Genomic DNA, 21,037 nt, shown 5'->3' on the forward strand with positions numbered 1-21,037 from the left:
CTTTATTTTGAAATGCTACACCGGAAGCAAGTATGTTCACAAAAAATATTGACACGTGGGACAGTTTAAGGTTTTGGGAAATGCGCGCGTCAACGTGCATGTGGAATTGAACATATTAAGGCGTTTCACGACGAAAGATTTGGACACACATTGAAAGTAGTGCTTTTGGTGTTATTTTGGCAATTGTGCGCAGCAGTTCCCCATTAATGTTAGCTTGACGTCTTGGAAAGCAAACCGAAAGACCCGAAAAGGATTTACTTGAAGCCGGGGATGTAACTGCACTTGAACTGCTTGTACTGAAGCTCGTTTCGGGGTTTTCTCATCTGTTGCTCGTGGTAGCGGAATTGACGTGATTTCGAGGCGTCGCCTGCAGGCTATCACGAAGGGTCCATCAACATCATCCAAAAGAACCCGAAGTCGAAATGCTTCTTCCTGCTTGTGACTCTTATTAATAGAGACACCCCTCCAGAAATGGACCGCACAGGCAGCTAACTACCCCCCACTCCGTATTAACCAGACATGTAAACCACCTCGACGCGGAAGATCGCTGACTCGTCACCGTACACTCGTCAGATTGTGGTGGTGGCGGGGTGGGGGCACATTCGCGGGGAGAGGACGGCGGCGACACGAGCGAGGCTTCGCTGAAATGAGATGAGGCTCAGAAATGGAACTGTGGCCACTGCGATAATTTTCTTCACGTCTTTCCTCAGCTTGTCCTGGTACAACGCCTGGCAAAATGGCAAAGGTATGCTTCACATCATTGAATCCCTTAAACTCCTAAGACCCGAACTCTTGCAAGGCATGCATTTTTATTTTATTTTTATTTTCTCTTTCATATTTAGGCTAATTGGGACATGATGAATGTAAAAACAAAGAATTATCTTTTTACTAGAGCTGTCAAACGATTAAAACATTTAATCTAATTAAAAATGCAACTGTCATAATTAACTCAAATGAACTAAAAAATTAATCGTCATTACTCACACATTGTTATCGTTTCTGAATTTCCTTTTACATTTTTTGTGCTATTATTCCCCCCATTTTAATGCTCTCATCAACTTGGAATCATGAATCAGTTTTCTATGTGCCAAATGCAAATATTTACTGAAATAACAATTTAAATTTTCAATTTTACATGAACATTTTTCACTTGGAGCAGTTGTTCACACATATTCTCTCGCACAAAATTACTGTCCATCAACAACAGTGAAAAAAAATAACAGCTGCTTTAACATCTTTTTTATGAAATCAAAACAAGCAATATAACATTATAAAGTGCACATCTAAGGTAAACTAGTACTCAGCCTATTGTGGATTTAAACCATGGTTGCATACTTCGTTTTTCTCAAGTTTGCATTGAACACAGCAGTCTGTTTCTGTATGTTTGTTGGAGAATAACGAGACCCCGGACACCAGTATTCGTTATGTGCTGCTGTATTCAAAACTGCCGGCCATACAAACAAGCGCAAGGACCCCCGCCCCCTGCTGCTGGGGCAAACCATTCTGAAAGAGGGGGGTTTCACTCCCCCTAACACAGTCAGGTTATGTTGATTATGTTGGTCCTTCTTGCGCGGAAGTCTCTCTACGGTTTTTGTGTCTACCTCATTTCGGATGACTACACTTGGTTCGATGACTGTAGACGTTTAATTTTCGCTAGGTCGCGACAACAGCAGTGCACTGTCACTGTCAAGAACACGGAGAAGCTCCACCCGCTCTATTTATATGGACACGGAACGCTGTAACCTTCCACACAAAATAGTTCCAAACAATTAACAATCGCGTCAGTGGCATACATCGTATACCTGTATGATACACAGAGAGAGAAGAACAGGTAACTTTGGTCTTGTCAGTGGAGCAATCGGGCAACTTTTTAAAAGTAAACTTTCCATTCTAAACTCTTTAAGTATCCGTTTTAGGTGTCTCGCGCTGCCATGGCTGGCAAAACAGACATGGGCGTGGACTTCTGCAGCGTGCTTGTTGTTTTGTTTCTGGTGTATTTATAGAGCAACGTAACATCTGCTTGTGACGTGTGCCGCGTTAATCTCGCGAGAAAAAAATTAAACGCATTAAAATTCATTTAAATTAATGCCAATAAAAACGCGCTAAATTGACAGCTCTAATATATGTTGCTTGCCTAAACGACACTCCTCTCGGATCCAACTCTTTCAGGACCAGACGAACATCCTCTTTCCTGACAAAAAGTCCATATTCTCTGCACTTACTGTACATCAATCTGTAACCGTGTAGTTGTCCGGAATGCTGCAATTGGTTGCGAATGAAGTCAACCAGGACTGCCAAGTCATTGAACGTTTTCCGACGAAATAGTCCTCTTTGGTTTAGCACTCGCTTCAAATATCTTTCGCTTATTTGGAAACTGTACTTAACATCAAGAACAGATTTAATGTCTTTGTATTTCAAGCCAATTTCAAAGTAAAATTGATTACCATTTTATTACCATTTCGTCTTACTGTTTATTGTGTGTTAAATCGCTCCATGTACAGCACTTTGTATGCAGCGATGGCTGTTTGAAAGTGCTCTATAAATACTGTTGACTTGACTTGACTTAAAATTCTATTTAACTCACGAACGGTTGAACACGCTCCATAACTGTTGTTTGCGCTTACACGTACGATGACCCGGAAGTACGTCAACGAGCATTAAAAATAAATAAATAAAGTATTGCGAGATCTCGATATACCGACACAGCATCATATATCACTTAGTCATTGACTTATCATGGGTGCAGCAATTTCTGTTTGGGCGTGATGTGAGGCCAGAGTGTGGCTTCTTGCATCCCTTGTGGGAAACGTTGGGGCTTGGTATTTGGTGACTTCTTATCAGCTAAGTGTAAATAATGGCAGCCCTCAAATAAATTCCAAGCCAAGGCCTCGTGTTGTGCTTGTGCGCTATCAAAATCTTCTTGAAAAGGAAGTCCAAAGAATAGCAGCGTGTGACTGAACAGCAACAGGGTGGATGCCTGCTGCAGTGTGCGGTTGACACCTGTTGACATAAACGGAAAACATTCAAATATGACAGAGTTGTTTAGTATACATGTTCAGGGCCACTTTTTTTCCAGACCGATACCAGTGCGATTATTCACTCTTTGAGAACGCAACGACATCAAGTGCGATACCTTTCGTACTTTTACGATACGGCTCTACTAACACCTAGTTTTGAAATGAGTACAACTACAAAGTCAACCGGTGTCACAGAACAGATTGCATTCACCTTTGAGAGGTTCTGTGACATACGGTGGTTGGCCTGGAGATTGCTGGCTCAGTTGGACGCCCTTCCCGGCCCGAGGATTGGAGCAAAAAGGGGGATTTTCAGTTGAGCTCTGGAGTCAAGCCAGGCTGGCCACACCCACTACACCACCCGGGCGGCGTTCGAGCAGTGTCCACATATTGCTAGAACAAAGGCAAACGGGAGGGTACGTCTGCCCAAGGCGTTTAGATTTCAAGAAAATTTCCAAATGATGGAAACTCGAGGAGCTGTGAAACCGGAAAGAACCGCCGGCATCTCGAGTGTTTGGGCTGTAATGCGCACGCTCCTTGATCGCCGTAAAGAGTTTCACAATGAGTGGGCATCGCTGTCCGGACTTGTACAAAACATTCTAGTTTGCTCTCTTGTAGCAATTCTCTACAACGTTGCCTCAATGCTATTTGAAGCACTCTTCTACTTTTTCCTTACGCGGCTTTTTATGACACCAAAATGCCTATGTGCCGTCAAGATTAGCGGCGAGATTATGCCTATGCCACCCCTTTGAACTCAAATGAAAGTCCATTCCGAGGTGACAGTGCGAAGCTCTTTGAGAAACGCACGATACAAGCGACGTTTGCCCCGCAATGTGTGATGCGGAGTATTTTCACTCCATTTTGTTCATTTGCTTTCATTCCAATCGGAATACAAGGCACCATGTAGACAGAACTCGAGATGATCTCTGTGGAAATCATTTGCAAACAGCTACTTTTGTTTTACAGTTACTTTCTGTTATATGTCACCATGTTCGCTTGAACTGCAGACAAAAAAGAAATTGTCTTGTATGTGAATATGCGTGTGAATCGTTCTTTGTGCCTAAGGACATGAACTATTGGAGACGTGATGGATGGATGGATGGAATTTAAACTCTTATGACCACTTAAGAGTTATTTTTAATTCTTGTTTCGTGGTTTAGAAGTTCCGGGAACAGTTGAGAATCATAATGGGTTTTGATGGCCTTCCAAAAGATAAACAACCCCCCCCTCCACAGGCCTCGCCCCCAAAAAAGATGTAGGAATGATTATTTGAGGTGATTGATACACACTGAGTAATATTTGGATTTTGTGAGTCACGACAATGACCATCGGAATTTGAATCAGTTATCTGTTATACAGGCGGCCCGGTAGTCCAGTGGTTAGCACGTCGGCTTCACAGTGCAGAGGTACCGGGTTCGATTCCAGCTCCGGCCTCCCTGTGTGGAGTTTGCATGTTCTCCCCGGGCCTGCGTGGGTTTTCTCCGGGTGCTCCGGTTTCCTCTCACATTCCAAAAATATGCATGGCAGGCTGATTGAACACTCTAAATTGTCCCTGGGTGTGAGTGCGAGTGGTTGTTCGTTTCTGTGTGCCCTGCGATTGGCTGGCAACCGATTCAGGGTGTCCCCCGCCTACTGCCCGGAGACAGCTGGTATAGGCTCCAGCACCCCCCGCGACCCTAGTGAGGATCAAGCGGTTGGAAGATGAATGAATGAATATCTGTTATACGTCTTTCAACCAAATGCGCAAGTGTCATTGTTGGGAGTTGAGAGCTAAACTTGGCAGTTTGGAGTTCTGGCCTCTGACATCTTGGACCATTCCCCGATCACGTGACTTGTTTCGAAGAGGGCATGATGTCAGTCAGCTGTACAAACGCTCCATCTTGACTCTCCTGAGTGTGCGCTTCTTTTTTCTTGTTGCATCGCATTGGGAAAACCACAGTCATCTCAGTGAGCCGGAAGGATGGCAGGGAAAACATCTGTGTGACCCAGCGTCAGGGGGGCAAGGGGGGGGGGGTGCATTCAGATGATTTTATTCTCCATTAATCAAACATTCATCATTTGTACTGTTATATCGAACTTGTTAGTTCTGGCCAGGACACAAATTGTTGAAGCTTTGGAATTCTTTTTCCATTCTTGCTTGATGTACAGCTTCAACTGTTCAACGGTGCGGGGTCGCCGTTGTTATATTTTAGGTAGTCCAATGGTTAGCACGTCGGCTTCACAGTGCAGAGGTACCGGGTTCGATTCCAGCTGCGGCCTCCCTGTGTGGAGTTTGCATGTTCTCCCTGGGCCTGCGTGGGTTTTCTCCGGGTGCTCCGGTTTCCTCCCACATTCCAAAAACATGCATGGCAGGCTGATTGAACCCTCTAAATTGTCCCTAGGTGTGAGTGTGAGTGCGAATGGTTGTTCGTTTCTGTGTGCCCTGCGATTGGCTGGCAACCGATTCAGGGTGTCCCCCGCCTACTGCCCGCAGACAGCTGGGATAGGCTCCAGCACCCCCCGCGACCCTGGTGAGGATCAAGCGGTTAGGAAGATGAATGAATGAATGAATAATGCGCCACGGCTTTTTAAATGGAGACGGATCTGGACGGCAGGCCTTCTTTTACTACGACGCCACCACTCTTTGTCAATGTCGGTTTTCGGCCTTGCCGCTTACATGGATTGATTTCTCCAGATTCTCTGAACTTTTTGATGATATTATGGAATGTAGATGGTGAGATCCTTTTAAGTACTGCAATTGTACGTTGAGGCACATTGTCCTAAAATGAAATGCTCTTTTTTTCACTGCAGTTGTTCACAGAGGTAAACCTCGCCCGATGTTTGCTTGTGAATGACTGAGCAATTCAAGGAAGTCATGGCAGCCAGCTGTTTCGAGTTAGCCCGTTCCAAACAGGTTTTTGATGAGCATTCCTCCACTTTCTCAGTCTTTTTTGTCACCTGTCTCAGCTTTTTGGGGGGGAATGTGTTGCAGCCATAAAATGATACGTTTGTGACTATTTGCTAGGAGTGGCACTCGTTAGCTCGTCTGCCTCACCTCCGCAGAGGTCTCGGGTTCGAGTCTGGGCCCTGTCCTTCCTGTGTGGAGTTAGCATGTTCTCCTCGTGCCCGGATGGGGTTTTTCCGGGTATTCCGGTTTCCTTCCACATGTCAAATACTTGCATGGCAGGCTAATTGAACACTCGAAATCAGGGGGTGTCAAACTGATTTTTAGTCACAGGCCACTTCAGAGTTACGGCTTCCCTCGAAGGGCCAGTGCAAAATCTCAACGTTATTTATTACCCATGACAATTTGATATTTCGGTACAGATTTCAGCAAGAATCATGACAATTGACACACAGGATTTGCTCGCGCGGGCCACATAAAATGATGTGGGGGGGCCGCATCTGGCCCCTGGGCCTTGACTTTGACGCCTGTGCTCTAAATTGTCCCGAGGTGAATATGAATGGTTGATGGGGCAATAAACATACCCGCAAAAAATCATCATCAGGACAGGAATCAAGTATTTGTACTTTGGTACACCCTGCCATCCCTGTACAATCACATAATTTTTGTCGGGGGGGGGTGTTGAAGTTGTGTGTTGCTTCTTGAACACTCTTCCTCTTTGCAAATTACACTTCCTCCTCACTGTCCTTTAAGCTCTCCCATGCACCAAACCGCTGGGTCCCAGCAGTCCACACACAATGGGACAAAAATAGCACAAGCGAGTACGTCAACTTGGCTGCTCGGATTTACAGACCGATAGACACACACACACACACACACGAAATGTGCAATTTCACAGGGGGTTCTCACTTGTCCGCCTGTATCATGCATCACGTGTAAACATTTGGATTGTGTGTCGTCGGACGGAGGAAGGGCGGCCTGCCAGACGGATCCTCAGTGGCCTGGAAGGATGAGGAGAGCAGGCCAGATGATCAAAAAAAAAAAAAAAAAAAGGGAGAGCGCATGGGAAGTGCCCGAGGTGGACTCTGCTGTATGTGAAAGGCAGCAGAGTGCTGACGAGGCAACGAGACAAGTGGAATGTGTTGGTTCTTTGTTGCACGAGTCCTGCTGCTGAGTGCCTACACACGCGCGCACACACACACACACATACACACACCTACTGTTCCTCCGGGCGCTGCGTACACCGTCGGAAATAGAACCGGGCATTTTGCACTGTTAAGTCATTCTAGTAACAGCAACATCCTGTGTCCCACACTTCCGTTCCCTTAGTCACAATCCTCCTTTATTTGAATGTCTGGAACAGAGTCGCCGCCCCCCCCCCCCCCCTTACCCCCCTGAGAACTCCCCTCAATTTAAGAGTGGGATACATGCTGTTTATTGTGGCCCCCTGAACTGATTGATTCACTGCAGCGAGGTGCGTGTATGTTTCTTCTTTCTTCTTTTCTCCGCATACACGGCAAGTTTATTTGCATCAAGATTCACAGCTATGGTCAATGCAAGGTCTCATAAATGGTACGTTTTTTTAGAGTGTGCACCAGGGCCGCTCTTTGCTCAAGTATTTGCTCGTGTTTTACGGTTTTGCGCACGCGGCTTACATGGCTCTCGGCAGTCATGGGAACGAGCGTTTGTGGTCGCTTCTGTGCGACGTGATTGTCATCTCAGTTGCGTCCGCCGTGGATTTTGTTGCAGTCGATTTGATGGTAGGATTAGAAGTACAGAAGCATTTAGCAAAAAAAAAAAAGGAGGACTTCTTCAAAATGAAGCCACTCTTGTTATTTTCTTTGGAGGTTTATAATCTTAACAAAGAGGACGACTTCACGCATTTACTTTTCAGTGAATGACGCATCACTCTTTGGGTGCTTCAATGGCTACATTCCACTTTTCTCTCTTGTAAATGAGTTCAGTTCATAACATGGCATAAAATCAGCTGCTGTTAGTCATGGTAATGGAGAGACCCTCTAAAAGCGGTACACAATTAATTGCTGGATGTCGACTGCCTTGTCAATTCAAAACGATGTTACCCGCAAAAAAAAGAACAAAAAATACATCAAAAATCAAGTAAACTGACTTAACTAAACATCAAAAATAAAAGGCCAGCGGTCGTTCATCCGTAGGGCACAGGAGGTTTACAATTTAATTTTGGATAGAACTAAAAACATGGAAAATGCCAAAACATTTTCCCCAGATTTACAACTCTTGACTATTGTCCGTCCAGGTGCCCTTGAGCAAGACACCAACCCCTTACACCCCGCCGCCCCATCCCCCCGGCCCTAAAGGAGTAACACTGTTTGTGTGCCCTTTTCACTCTGACATCTTTCCTTGAGTGTGAGGAGAATTCACACTTTTCAGCTTTTCAGTATGCTAAACGGAGAGCTAAAACGTTTTCCAGTTGGATTGGATCCATGTTGGACCGTTCCTTCATCGCAACCAAACGGCGCCCGGGTTTGTTTGGAGGAAGTGTCCTGTATGTGGTTTGGTTCACATTCACATTCAATTAATACGTTCAAATGAATGTCAGTTTTCATTGAGACCGGCTGATCCGCATTAGGATTGTTCTTGTTTTCTTTTAGTCAGTGCTGCAACCATTGAAATCAAACAAAAGAACACCAGACCTCCATTTCAACTTGTACCAACAGTTGGAATTAAAGACAAACCTTTGACGGTACACTAAGAAAGTCAACGATCGAGCTTTGTTGATTTTAAATATGGCTAGTTACGCGCTGTGCATTCATTGGAAAACTGGTTGCTTGGTTGTGAATCGCGCGCCGATGATGGTTTGATTAAAAAAAAAAAAAAGTTTAAAGGGCAAATTGTGCAGTCTTGTTGGAGATTGTTACTTACCACCCCCCAAAATATGCTCCTCATAATCATGCTTACAAAAGCCCCATTAAGTCCACGTTCCATCTTGTCAATTATTCGGTTAGGGCACTTGTTTTTTTTCTAGAGTACAGGCTGATTGTGCTAAAAATAGTTTTTGTAGAGGACTTGCAGCGAGTGATTTCACAATATGTTAAGTGCTTTTAAAAATGTTTTTATTGAAGGATAGGGGAAGGGGGGGCAGAGTCGATCTCATTTTACATTCTGTACGACTGCGGTACATTCAGCTTGTGCAAGATTACATAAAATGACAGCTTTCCATCACCTGCGCAGGAGCGTTTTGCTCTGCCTTCTAAACACAACCTAGAAAAACAAACCTCAAGAAGTGTTAGCGCTGTTTTATGGCAAGCCTTGTTTTGCTTTTAATATCTTTCCTCCCTCTGGCTAATATTTTTCAGCAACTTGTTTGTGTTCCTTGCATTAAAAAAACAGTTCGGCATCTTCATTTTACGGCACTCCGCATTTCTCTCTCATGATCAGAGAGGCATTCTCCACCCAAAAAAAAAAAAAAAAAAAAAATCCGAAAATAGAGACGCATCTTTTTTGGTCTGGTGCCAGTTTGCTGTGCCAGTGATGCTCACGGCAAAGTGCAGGATCTTAACTGTGGGTGGAGGTCAGCAGAAACAATGAGCTCATGTTGAGGAAACAAAATGAAGAATCTGTTTCAGACCCAGCGGCCCGGTAGTCCAGTGGTTAGCACGTCGGCTTCACAGTGCAGAGGTACCGGGTTCGATTCCAGCTCCGGCCTCCCTGTGTGGAGTTTGCATGTTCTCCCCGGGCCTATGTGGGTTTTCTCCGGGTCCTCCGGTTTCCTCCCACATTCCAAAAACATGCGTGGCAGGCTGATTGGACGCTCTAAATTGTCCCTAGGTGTGAATGTGAGCGTGGATGGTTGTTCGTCTCTGTGTGCCCTGTGATTGGCTGGCAACCGATTCAGGGTGTCCCCCGCCTACTGCCCGAAGACAGCTGGGATAGGCTCCAGCACCCCCCGCGACCCTAGTGAGGATCGAGCGGCTCGGAAGATGAATGAATGAATGAATGTTTCAGACCCGCGCTACCGGGACCGATAACAAGTCTGACTTTTTTGTTTGTTTGTTGTTGTTGTTTTTTTTTTTTATAATGATCAGTTGTCTTGATCCTGCAGTCGTTTTGCCCCGGAGAAGTGGCAAACAGAGTCGATTGGAATGGAGAGACTTGATGATATCCTGCAAATGAGTTTCTTTAGTATTTTAACAAGCCTTTGTTTAAAACTAGCATATGAAGGGAGTCTTTAGGTTATAACTAAGTCCCGATCCTACAATGGAAACATAACCTGAATTTCTACTGGTCGGAATTTGCCGTAGTCTAACCTCAGGTTTTTTGTTTTGTCACCCCCCCCCCCCCTCCCTTATTATTTCCATCTGGTCACCATTAAGAGGTCATTTTGTACATATAATTGGTCATTTGTTCCAGTTTTTCCAATTGAATATCATTGTTTGAAGATAGTGAAGCTGAAATAATTTGGTCCTCGAGTGTTCAGTGTCAGGCAGCGAAGCTGAAATAATTTGGTACTTGAGAGCTCAATGTTTGGTGTCCGTGTAACTACTGTAACCACTAACAACGATTGAAAGTGCACCGGCGGCTCGTGTTTATACTTAACCGCTTGCGAAGGCATTACGATACATGAGTTGATAGCTGTATGAAATTAGCTAGCATTGACACCGTTGTGTTGGCGATTGTGGTTGCGCTAGTTTGGTGCCTTGTACACTTTCCTCTAACATTTCATCTTCTTTGTTCACCGTGAAATGATCTCAAAAGTTTGGACATTCTCCTTCTTATGGACGCTTTCCATCCGGAGTGGTGCGTGTGACTATCTTAATCGTCCATGTGGAACAATGATAACGTGCTAAAATTCAAGGCAGAGATTTTCCTTCGGTCTTTTCTGGAATCAAATCGTTGGAGTTATTCAATTAATCATAGCAGCAATAAAAAAAAAAACATAAAAGGCTCAAATAATAAATCACCACTATATTGACATTGGCATGTGACATGTTTTTTTTTTTTTTTACAAAACCAGACAAGATTTGGTGAAGTGTCAATCAGGTAACTTCTTTTGCCATTCGCCCATTTCGCTCTACGGCTGATTAAAATTTCTCCCAAAAGAGCGCCGCTCGTAAATTGATGAATTTGTCCGTTTAATTCTGATTTCACAAACGCAAAATTAATCAGAGTGCCGGGTTTCGACTTGCAAAGACTTAGTTTTGTTTTTTTTAACTTGATTTCCACTTTAATGTGAGGCTTCGGGTACATTATTTTTCTTGACACCCCTTGTTGAAATGAATCTTTCTTTTGGAATAAGGGGAACGAACACAAGGCATTCCTCAAATGACTTTGTGAGCGATAATAGCCTGTTTGAATGCCTTGCGTCACATATGGAAGTCTGTATTGTGGTAGGCCAAGTCGAGCAGGTGCACCGCCGGAGGATTCGCTCTCATGCATAATGCACACGGTTGTTTTGTGTACATGTGGCTCTCATTCTTGTCTGAGCTGGGCACAATCTATGGCTCAGGATTTTTTTCTTTTTTGGTAACATTACAATTAGATTGCCTTTTAGTACCAAGGTTTTCAGTCGGGACACTTTTCATCGACATTCATACATTCTGATTCTAATCGGTGCTACCTAAAGCGATTTCAAAATGCAAATTTGGGTCCAAAATTGTAGAACGTACAGTATAGGCAGCTCTCCATATTCCTGCTCTTTAACAAACCGTGTGCACTGCGGTCTTTCTTCGGTGCTCTGCAGTTAGCATACATCAGCAAGTTCACTCTCAGGGCTCCTGAAGCATAGTTTACATGTTTTTGTGTGACTTCGCCACAGAACTGTAAAAACCACAGAATCCGGAAGAGAGCTTACTGCTGCATAGGAAATGCTCCGACCGCACAGTAAATTAATTTAATGGCATTAAGTAGACAGCAATGTAAATAGCTTGAGTGTAAAAGCATAACAGGTAACGACTCACGTGAATCAAAAACACGTGTCAACAAATGGCACCTTTTCACTCTCCCCATGGGTGCTTCTGGCAACCGCAAAGGTTGAGCAGTTTTACTTTATTGTGGTTTATTTTGTGAGGCCAATTTCTCTTGATACTCACGTGATGGTTCAGGACGTCCAAATGAAATCCAATTTAGCTGAGTTTGAGCCGGAACACACACCCTTCGCTTTTCATTACATCCCGTGGGAAGATTTGTTAGGAATTTTGAACAACTTGCAAGTCAACCGGTGACGAGGAACATAATCTGGAGGTTTCGCCGTTGTTGTATACTGCAATGCAAAAGACAACGTGGCTGTCGTTTGTCGAGCAAAGGAGCGTGAGGCCTTAATGCACCTTTCAAAGGCATTTGACGAAATGTCAATTCCACATTTCAACCGGACCCTTTCCTCCTCCCGCACGCCTGCATTAATAAATAAACACGGCAGTGTTTGCAGGCAGGGCACTGTCACGACAAATTGCCCTGAGAGAAGAGATCACGAAGCAACTTTTGCTGCATGCGGTGAAACGCGTATCCAATTTTGCCAAAATATTAGTCTCAAGGGAGAAGGAAATGCAAACAGAAGGAAGGTAAAGAGGTTGTTGTGTAAGAGGCGGAGCTTAGCTCCTCCTCCCATTGACTCCTGGGAAATGCAGACGAATAATGAGATTGCTCACGGAGGGACTGTCGTTGTTGTAATTGTTTTTATTTTGTGCAGTCGACCACATTTTTATTCCCCCCCCCCCCCCCCCCATCCACTCTATTGCTAATGCAAGTGACAAAACATGATCCTAACTAAATAGCAGGAAAGCAATAAAAATGACAGTTGTGAACTGCATTTATGAGCTTAATCAGTTCGAGAATTTAAACGCCGCGTTTGCATCTATGACTTGGTGTTTGTGGATTCTCCGGTATTATGCAAGAACTTTAATACAAATCAGACTTCAGATCAAGGGTCTAAAGCTGAATGCGTGCGTACTGATAATCAGGCCAAAGGATGTCATTTAGTTTCACCTCATCATGTGCGGACTTTCTCACATATTACAAATAAGATAAGGTGTTCAAAATTGTCTGTGTGTCGCAGGTTGAGTTTGCAGTTAATCTAAACTATCTAAGGCCATATGACATCACTTCTCCTTTTGGCCCAAAGGAAAAAAAAGAAAGAAACAAATGCTGAGTAGGCATTGTGTGTATAAAACAGGCTGTTTTATACATACAAAGTCATTTTTGCCTTGTTATGCCATCTTCAATGTGATGCATTTGAGGTCCATTTTGTTTTCAGAGAGAGAGCATCTTTTGTTTTTCTCCAAAAATGACAAACTCGTACTAAATTAAGTGGAACTCTTCTTAGAATACATGGATTAATCCAATGCATATGAAAGGCCCAAAGTTTCTTGTTGTTGTTGTTGTCTTTTTCATGAATACTTCTCAACCAAATAGAAACCTTATCCGCACTGTGTGAGCCATTGCATTGCAGGTGTGGCTTTACCTTCACAGGCTGGGCAGTCAAAGCACTGTTGTGCAGATGAAAGTCTATTTAGGGTTTGAAGCTGCCCTTTTCATGCGGGTCGGGTCCCAATGACTGCATCTGTGTTTAGAGCAGGAGCAGCGTGGACAGACAATAGCTCAGTCAGAGAGAATGCAGTAGAGGGCAGAGATAAAGGGAGTCCAGTCGTCATTGTTTTACTGAAGAGCTCCCCGAAAGATCACAATAACAAAATACCGGCCCTGGTTGCTCAGAGACGGAGACCAGGATAAATCGTCACCTTTGCATCTGGGCTGCGCTTTGAAATCCTCCCACAACTTCAAAATTTTGAAACAACAACTTTCAGAAAAATGTAGAAAATCAGATTTGGGGGAGGCGGCTGAGGTTGTCGGTGCCTGCAGCCACGAGTCATATGAGCGAACATTATGACGATGGCGCTTCAAGAAAACCTCACTGGCAGAGGAAAAACAGACCATCCTCTTATGTACCGGATTAATGGGCTCAAGGAGTCTCAAGTCATCCCTTTGTATGGCTTACTTTGAACAAAACAAATGTCGCCATAGTTGTCAGATGACAACCACGCTCCGTGACCATTCTGACATTTCTTAAAAGTAGGCCAATGACGATTATTCGACAGCTTTGGCAGCTGACCTGTATAGTATCTTTATTCCAGATTTTCAAATGATTAAGCACAGTTGCAAGATATTTGAGCAACATTCACAAATACACCCCCCCAAAATAGGAGCGACCATAAAAAAGACAAATACAAAAGCAGCTTTTGAAGGGGTCCAAATGACAAATTCAGGTCAATCAGAGCCAGACGAAAACATTTGAGGTTTTACTTGTTTATCCGTGCCAGTAATAAATAAAATAGTACCGTATTTTCCTCACTATAAGGCGCATCGCCGCATAAGGCGCACTTTAAGTGAATGGCCTAGTTTAAAACTGTTTTCACATGTAGGTCGTTACATGTTACTCTCTCCCTCTTTCTTCGTCTTCCCCTCCATCCTTGTGCTCTGCAACTTGAAGTAACTGGTGTTGAAATACCTGTCATTACAAGTCCAAACGAAATGAATGCAATCAAACCTTAATTGTGCACCAATCTTAGGCGGGCCGGATTAAAAAGACCAAGGGGCCGGATCCGGCCCGCGGGCCGTAGTTTGCCCACCACTGCCTTAGAGGAAGGTTAAACTCCTTGACGCCAATGGTAGACTGTTCATATAGCCCATAACTCACTTAGTGAAGCACTGTTTGTTTGCTAACACTGAAGTCGGCCACAGTAGACTTTTGTACACACGGCATTTCATGTGGGAGCGGCGAGCTGGAATTCACAATTTATCTTGGGACAGTTGTCATCACCGTTGTTTTTTTTTTTTTTAATGACTGTACTCCAGTGCTCACAGGCCCGCTTTTCTGTTCCCCATCGCAGAGGAACTGGTAGCGTACCAGCGGGAGTTCCATGCCTTGAAAGAGCGCCTACGTGTGGCCGAGCACCGGACGCTGCAGCGCTCGTCGGAGCTCAACAACATCCTCGAGCAGTTTCGACGCGCCTTTGCCGAGACCAACAACAGCAAAGATGCACTCACCACTTTTTCAGGTAACACATTATTTGGAACGTCCCGACAAAAGGAAATCAGGTGTTCTCGTGATTGATATTTAAAAGTGAACAAAATTGGGGATCATTTACTATTTATATGAACCACAAGGTTCTACAGTAACAGTGGCCCAGGGACCTAAATGCACCTGCACCTTTCATTACTGAAATGCTATCACAACAGTGATGAAATTGCATCACAGAAGCTAGCTTGAAGCACTTTAGTCACGTTTCACTTTGTTGACCACAGGTTTATACTCTCGGGGCGAAACATGAGTTTAGCTCGAGCAAAATATCTGTCTTTATTGCACACTAAACGGTAGCATGTTCTTGATGCACACAAAACAATCGCATCTGGCCATTGTTGTAGCTCTCGACACTGAATTTGATTGGGCCCACCAATTGTCATTCATTTTTGTCATTTCACAATTCTTATTATTGTGGCTGACATTGTGTTGTTTAGGGGGAAAAATATATATACTACTAATAAACACCACGAAAAACTCCATCCCCCATCATAATTTTTAACAACTCACTGATAAGTTAGTGGGCGGCCCGGTAGTCCAGTGGTTAGCACGTCGGCTTCACAGTGCAGAGGTACCGGGTTCGATTCCAGCTTCGGCCTCCCTGTGTGGAGTTTGCATGTTCTCCCCGGGTCTGCGTGGGTTTTCTCCGGGTGCTCCGGTTTCCTCCCACATTCCAAAAACATGCGTAGCAGGCTGATTGAACACTCTAAATTGTCCCTAGGTGTGAGTGTGAGTGCGAATGGTTGTTCGTCTCTGTGTGCCCTGCGATTGGCTGGCAACCGATTCAGGGTGTCCCCCGCCTACTGCCCGAAGACAGCTGGGATAGGCTCCAGCACCCCCCGCGACCCTAGTGAGGATCAAGCGGTTAGGAAGATGAATGAATGAATGAATGATAAGTTAGTTTAAGTTTACTTTTGGAAAGTTGCTGTTGGCACGTAAACGTGGTTTAGTTATACAATGATCCTGTTGTCTGAGGAGTTTTAAGGGTGACATGGTCCAGATAAAAGTGTCCGAAAAGGATCAGCTGTGACGATGTTAAATATTAAATATGCTCAATATTTATGAGCAAAAAATGTAAACGTGCTGGGTAGTTTTAAATTGCTTGCGTTCAGACAAATACATCTCTGGGTTTTTGGGGTTTTTTTTTACTCGGCAAACAGTTTTAGCAACTCGGCCTTTCTTAGGATTTTCACAGCGCTTCCTGGTGTGATGCATCTAAAAACTCGCACAATTGGCAAAGAATCGCGGCATTCCACACATAATTCTTGGGGGTGTGATCTACTTGATTACAGCTCACACTCGAGTAACGTGCTGTATTTCCTGTCCTCATGCAATTAGCTGATACCCAGAGACTTTTGAAGGAGTTGGCCAACAGGAAACCTCTCCACGTGCCAAACATCTACCACCATCTGCCTCACTTACTCAACAATGAGGACAGCTTGCACCCCGCTGTACAAGTCGGCCTCGGACGTACCGGAGGTGAGGACTCGCCGTAGCTGCCCAACGCATTTTATGAGTCCTGACTCGACATGCGTTCAGTGATGAGTTTCCTGTAAATATCCTCTGGACTCAACCTCATATTCAGGCTTCTCCGAGGAATGTTTACACACCATAGAGAACTATAGTCTATTTACAGAGTACATTGTGAGTCTTTGTTAACAAGCTTAGCAGCATATTTCCTTGCTTTTGCTAGCGTAGTCAACGTGCTCCCTCTACCACGCCCCCGCCTGCAGTGTTAAAAGACTGAAGGAAGACAAACATGGCGCAACACTGGTCAAACGGGCTGAACTTTGAACCGGTCAAACGGGCTGAACATGACAGACCTCCCTGAGTATATCTGTACACTTGCATGCACGACAATGCTCTGACCTGGTGACCTCAACCCGAAGGGCCTTTCAGTTACAGTACACTCTAGTACAGTGGTCCTCAACTAGAAATGCTGTCGGTCCACTTTTTTTATCTTTTATTTTTATAAGACTAGGGTCCGGTCCCATGCACGGCGGTCATGGGGAGCAGGGCTATATGCCCATTTAGTATGGTCAAGCCAAGCTTATACAAATCAACACTCCTCACAACCAACCAATAATGGGGTGCATGAAAATAACAATTATTCACTTTGCCAGTACACCGCAAATAATGAGAGGTATTGTGTTGAGGCAGAGGAACTCTTTTATTTTGTTAAGTTGTGCCTGCTTAATAAGAGAAATGCCCCTTTTAGGGAAATACGACATTTTTACTTTCACTTTGTTAAACAGTAGTTGTCTTTTTCCGTCTTAATTTAACAAAAGCAAAACAAAATACTCATTCATTCATTCATTCATTCATTCATCTTCCGAGCCGCATGATCCTCATTAGGGTCGCGGGGGGTGCTGGAGCCTATCCCAGCTGTCTTGGGGCAGTAGGCGGGGGACACCCTGAATCGGTTGCCAGCCTATCGCAGGGCACACAGAAACGAACAACCATTCACACTCACACTCACACCTAGGGACAATTTAGAGTGTTCAACCAGCCTGCCACGCATGTTTTTGGAATGTGGGAGGAAACCGGAGCACCCGGAGAAAACCCAAGCAGGCCCGGGGAGAACATGCAAACTCCACACAGGGAGGACGGAGCTGGAATCGAACCCGGTACCTCTGCACTGTGAAGCCGACGTGATAACCACTGGACTACTGGGCCGCCCAACAAAATACTCATTTTACCAAAATATATACTAAACATGAAAACAAAAATATTATTTTCATTTGTACAATTCCCCTTTTCACATCCCCTCTGAAATCACTGAAAAATATATCAGAAGAGGAGTTAAGAACCATTTTAAATATTGACACAAGGGAGCACAGGAATGTGCAGTGCTGTTCTTCCACTAAAGGTGAATGCAATGTCTGAGGCATGCAAATATTATTTGAGGACGCCATTGGGATGTTCATTTAACATGTTGCGGTGTTCTGCTGTTAAACAGCTGCAAAGATCCCCGGATAGACGGGAGAAAAACTGCACACGATCAAAACCTCCCGCGATTCGTCTTGTCTAATTGTCTGTGTGCGGCTCTCCTGTGCTGAAGCTGTGAGCACACTGTGGCGTTGCGCATGCGTCCGTTTCCTGACACAATCAACCATTTTGAATGCGTGACGCTAATGTATGGGCACACCTTAAGTTCAAGGGAGCCAATCAGCACATCGTTATCGCCGACATGCCCCCGTCTCCAGTTCGTCAAACATTATACACACACAGTCTCGCTGCTGCATCCTCTGCCATACATCTGTTCGTGCACGCAAATAATACAACGGATAATTTTAACAAGCGATCGCGGTAACGCGCAGATTATAGTCCCAAAATAGAAAATGTATAACGTAAAAATCACTTTATTATTTTATACAATTTGCCGAGGGTCCGGACAGAGGAGGTCGGCGGTCCAGTCGTGGATCGCGGTCTGCCAGTTGAGGAAGAGGGCTCTAGTACTACATCAACAATCTGGATGTCCTCTTGCCCTCAAAATTGAATTCGTTCTCACTCCGCTGGATGTTTTATGGTAGTATTTGTAAGAAATATGTCTAGGTGGAATTACTTCTGGACCTGACTGTAAAGTCAAACAGAATGAATATTTCCCATTAGAAATCATGGGAATTGAATTCATCCATTCCAAGCCATCAAAAAAAAAAACCTTCACTAACTGTTCAGGCAACATTTTTAAACGCAGGTATATCAAAACCCTGTTAGTAGTAAAACGTTTACGGCTACGTTTAGTGATGTGGTAACAAACGTTGAGAGATTTCTGTTTTTGCAGTGAATTACATCACTTTTGGGTGAAATGAAACTTGGTCTTCAGTGTATATTCCCTTCTTCTTATCATCGATTTAAAATTGTTTTTTTGCTTTGATTTTGTGACAGTCAATTCAACTCACTTCAAAGGCAGAAGTTCAACAGATCATGAACAATTCTTTGACAAAGAGACTTCAGGCTCTTTGTTGCCACTCCTATTTGAAAACTTTAAACTGAACATAAAGCAAAGAATTGCGGTGTATTAAAAACGAAGCACTCCTTTTGCTTTGGAATGTCTTCTTGCCATTTGGTGCGGGGTCAGCTGCATCTCTTATAAAGTCAATTGAAAATTTCAATATTTCCCTTAACTTAAATTGATCTCTTATCGGACATCAAAATCTTTTTTTGGATTGGGGGAACTAACGATATTCGTCAAAAGGCTGAACATCAACACCAACAATCGGCCTGGCCTTGGTTTATCCCTAGTTTGGTCATCACTGTTTTTTTTTTTGTCTGTTTATTTTTTTGAGTAGCCAGGTTGAAAATGTCTTAGTTGAATTCCGTTTTATTTAAGGTTCTATAATTATCCCTTTTGCGGTTGACGCTATGAGTGACATTCGCCGAATATAGACGTGTGTCAAAATGCAGCGACACAAACGCATACAAGCGGCTGAAAATAGCTTTTGTTGCCGCCATCCAAATGTAGTTTAAAGATTCACTCCTCATTCGCTTCTCTACACATTTCTTCTTCTTTTGACACATTATTTTTACCACAAGTTTGATTGTATAAGAAGGCGAAACGTCTGATAAATTAATTTCGAATCGAACGGAAAAGCTTCTCTGGATGCAGCCCAACAAAACTCTTTAAAGATTTGATTAACAGCCAGTTTGAATGGCCGGCGTGAGGAGCAATCAGCGAGGGATGCAGGCTGCAGGTTGGGAGCTGCATTGGGGTGAGGGTGATGGGGGGTGGGGGGGGGGGGGGGGGTCCGCAGACATTGCACTGGCCTGCATTATCGCTCATTCACTGTCTCCCACCGTTGCGCATGATGTCAGACTCTCTTCCTGCCTCCCACGCTCTCCTTTCATCTTCGACCTACATTTTTTTTTTTTAATGCTGGTGGGCGTCATCATACAACGTGGTGTTCGGTATGAGAAACACAAAGCGAAACTGGGACAGATTCTCCACGCCGCGCAGATTGCCCGCCTCCTTTTTTCCTCATGCCAGCAGTGTGCACCTCAAGTTTGTTCCTGTACCCCTAGCGAGGCCCCGCGACGCTCTCACCAGTGGCCATGATAACACACCTACTTTAGCCAAGTGTTGCTTCGCTATGACAACATTTCAGGTTTTGTGCACTACTTTGTGGCTGGTTTGTGTATAGTTTAGTGCAGTTTTATGAAGAAATGGTGTCGAAAGAACAAAGCGTGAAAATGAAGATTAACGCATGGGTCAAGACCGCAAGTGATGGTAAATTCCCGAGCAAACAGTTGGAGTTTTGGGGGGATTTTCCAGTATCGTAAAAGAACAAACCACATGAAAGCAGCCCGTCGCTCGCCTTGAGTGTGCCTGCTTGTACAACCCCGTTTTTCAAACTGTTCTGAGAAAACCTTATTGTATTTGATTTCTTCCAAAATCAAAGGAAAAATGTGATCATCTTAGCCAATTCCTGCCCTTCAGCCAAACTCGCTCAATTCATAGCAGAAGCTCATGAATTAATTCAGCAGGTCTTTGCGTCAGTGTGACTATCAATGTTGACTTGATGCCAAGTCGCGTTCACTGTTTCTCCCCTCATTCCGCTAACTGTCGCCTTCATTTAACGGAAGCATTTTGTGATTCATCGAATCCATATCTGACTCAGATGTCGCTTTTTAAGGTGCCTCTCCGCGTGCATACTTCCATCCAGGCCTCCGATCCATCGCCATCTGTCTGTCTGTGTAGTGGGCTTCAGCCAATGTCATCTGTTCAATGTCTGGCGACGACCGCTGGCTATTTGTATCCATTTATTAAAACATATCCGTTCCCACCCCGGTGCTCCTCTGCCCAGTTACCATGGTGATGGGGATCCCCACGGTGAAGCGGAAGGTGAAGTCGTATCTGGCGGAGACGCTGCATTCACTCGTTGACAAACTGTCTCCGGAGGAGAAACTCAACTGTGTCATTATCGTCTTCGTCGGGGAGGTGAGAGGTCGCCTCACATGATGGGGGAACGTTACCCGATGCTCAAAGGTTGCCCTGCTTTCTCCCGCAGACCGACCTGGAGTACGTTCAGAGTGTGGTTTCTGGCCTGCAGAAGGAGTAAGAGCACCGCACCGTGCGCAATAGGAATG

General features: G+C 44.4%; 1 protein-coding gene across 1 annotated transcript in view; it reads left to right on the forward strand.

Moving 5' to 3' along the window:
- Positions 1-35: 35 nt before the first annotated feature.
- mgat4a (alpha-1,3-mannosyl-glycoprotein 4-beta-N-acetylglucosaminyltransferase A) overlaps positions 36-21,037 on the forward strand; it is a 29,798-nt gene continuing 8,796 nt past the window's right edge. The window contains exons 1-5 of the mRNA XM_052082255.1: positions 36-745; positions 14,760-14,927; positions 16,289-16,429; positions 20,755-20,888; positions 20,959-21,005. Of these exons, the coding sequence (XP_051938215.1) occupies positions 652-745; positions 14,760-14,927; positions 16,289-16,429; positions 20,755-20,888; positions 20,959-21,005 (584 nt within the window). The 5' untranslated portion in view covers positions 36-651. The remainder of the gene's footprint in view (positions 746-14,759; positions 14,928-16,288; positions 16,430-20,754; positions 20,889-20,958; positions 21,006-21,037) is intronic.

This window comes from Hippocampus zosterae, chromosome 12 (genome assembly GCF_025434085.1).
Source record: "Hippocampus zosterae strain Florida chromosome 12, ASM2543408v3, whole genome shotgun sequence".
Taxonomy (NCBI): domain Eukaryota; kingdom Metazoa; phylum Chordata; class Actinopteri; order Syngnathiformes; family Syngnathidae; genus Hippocampus; species Hippocampus zosterae.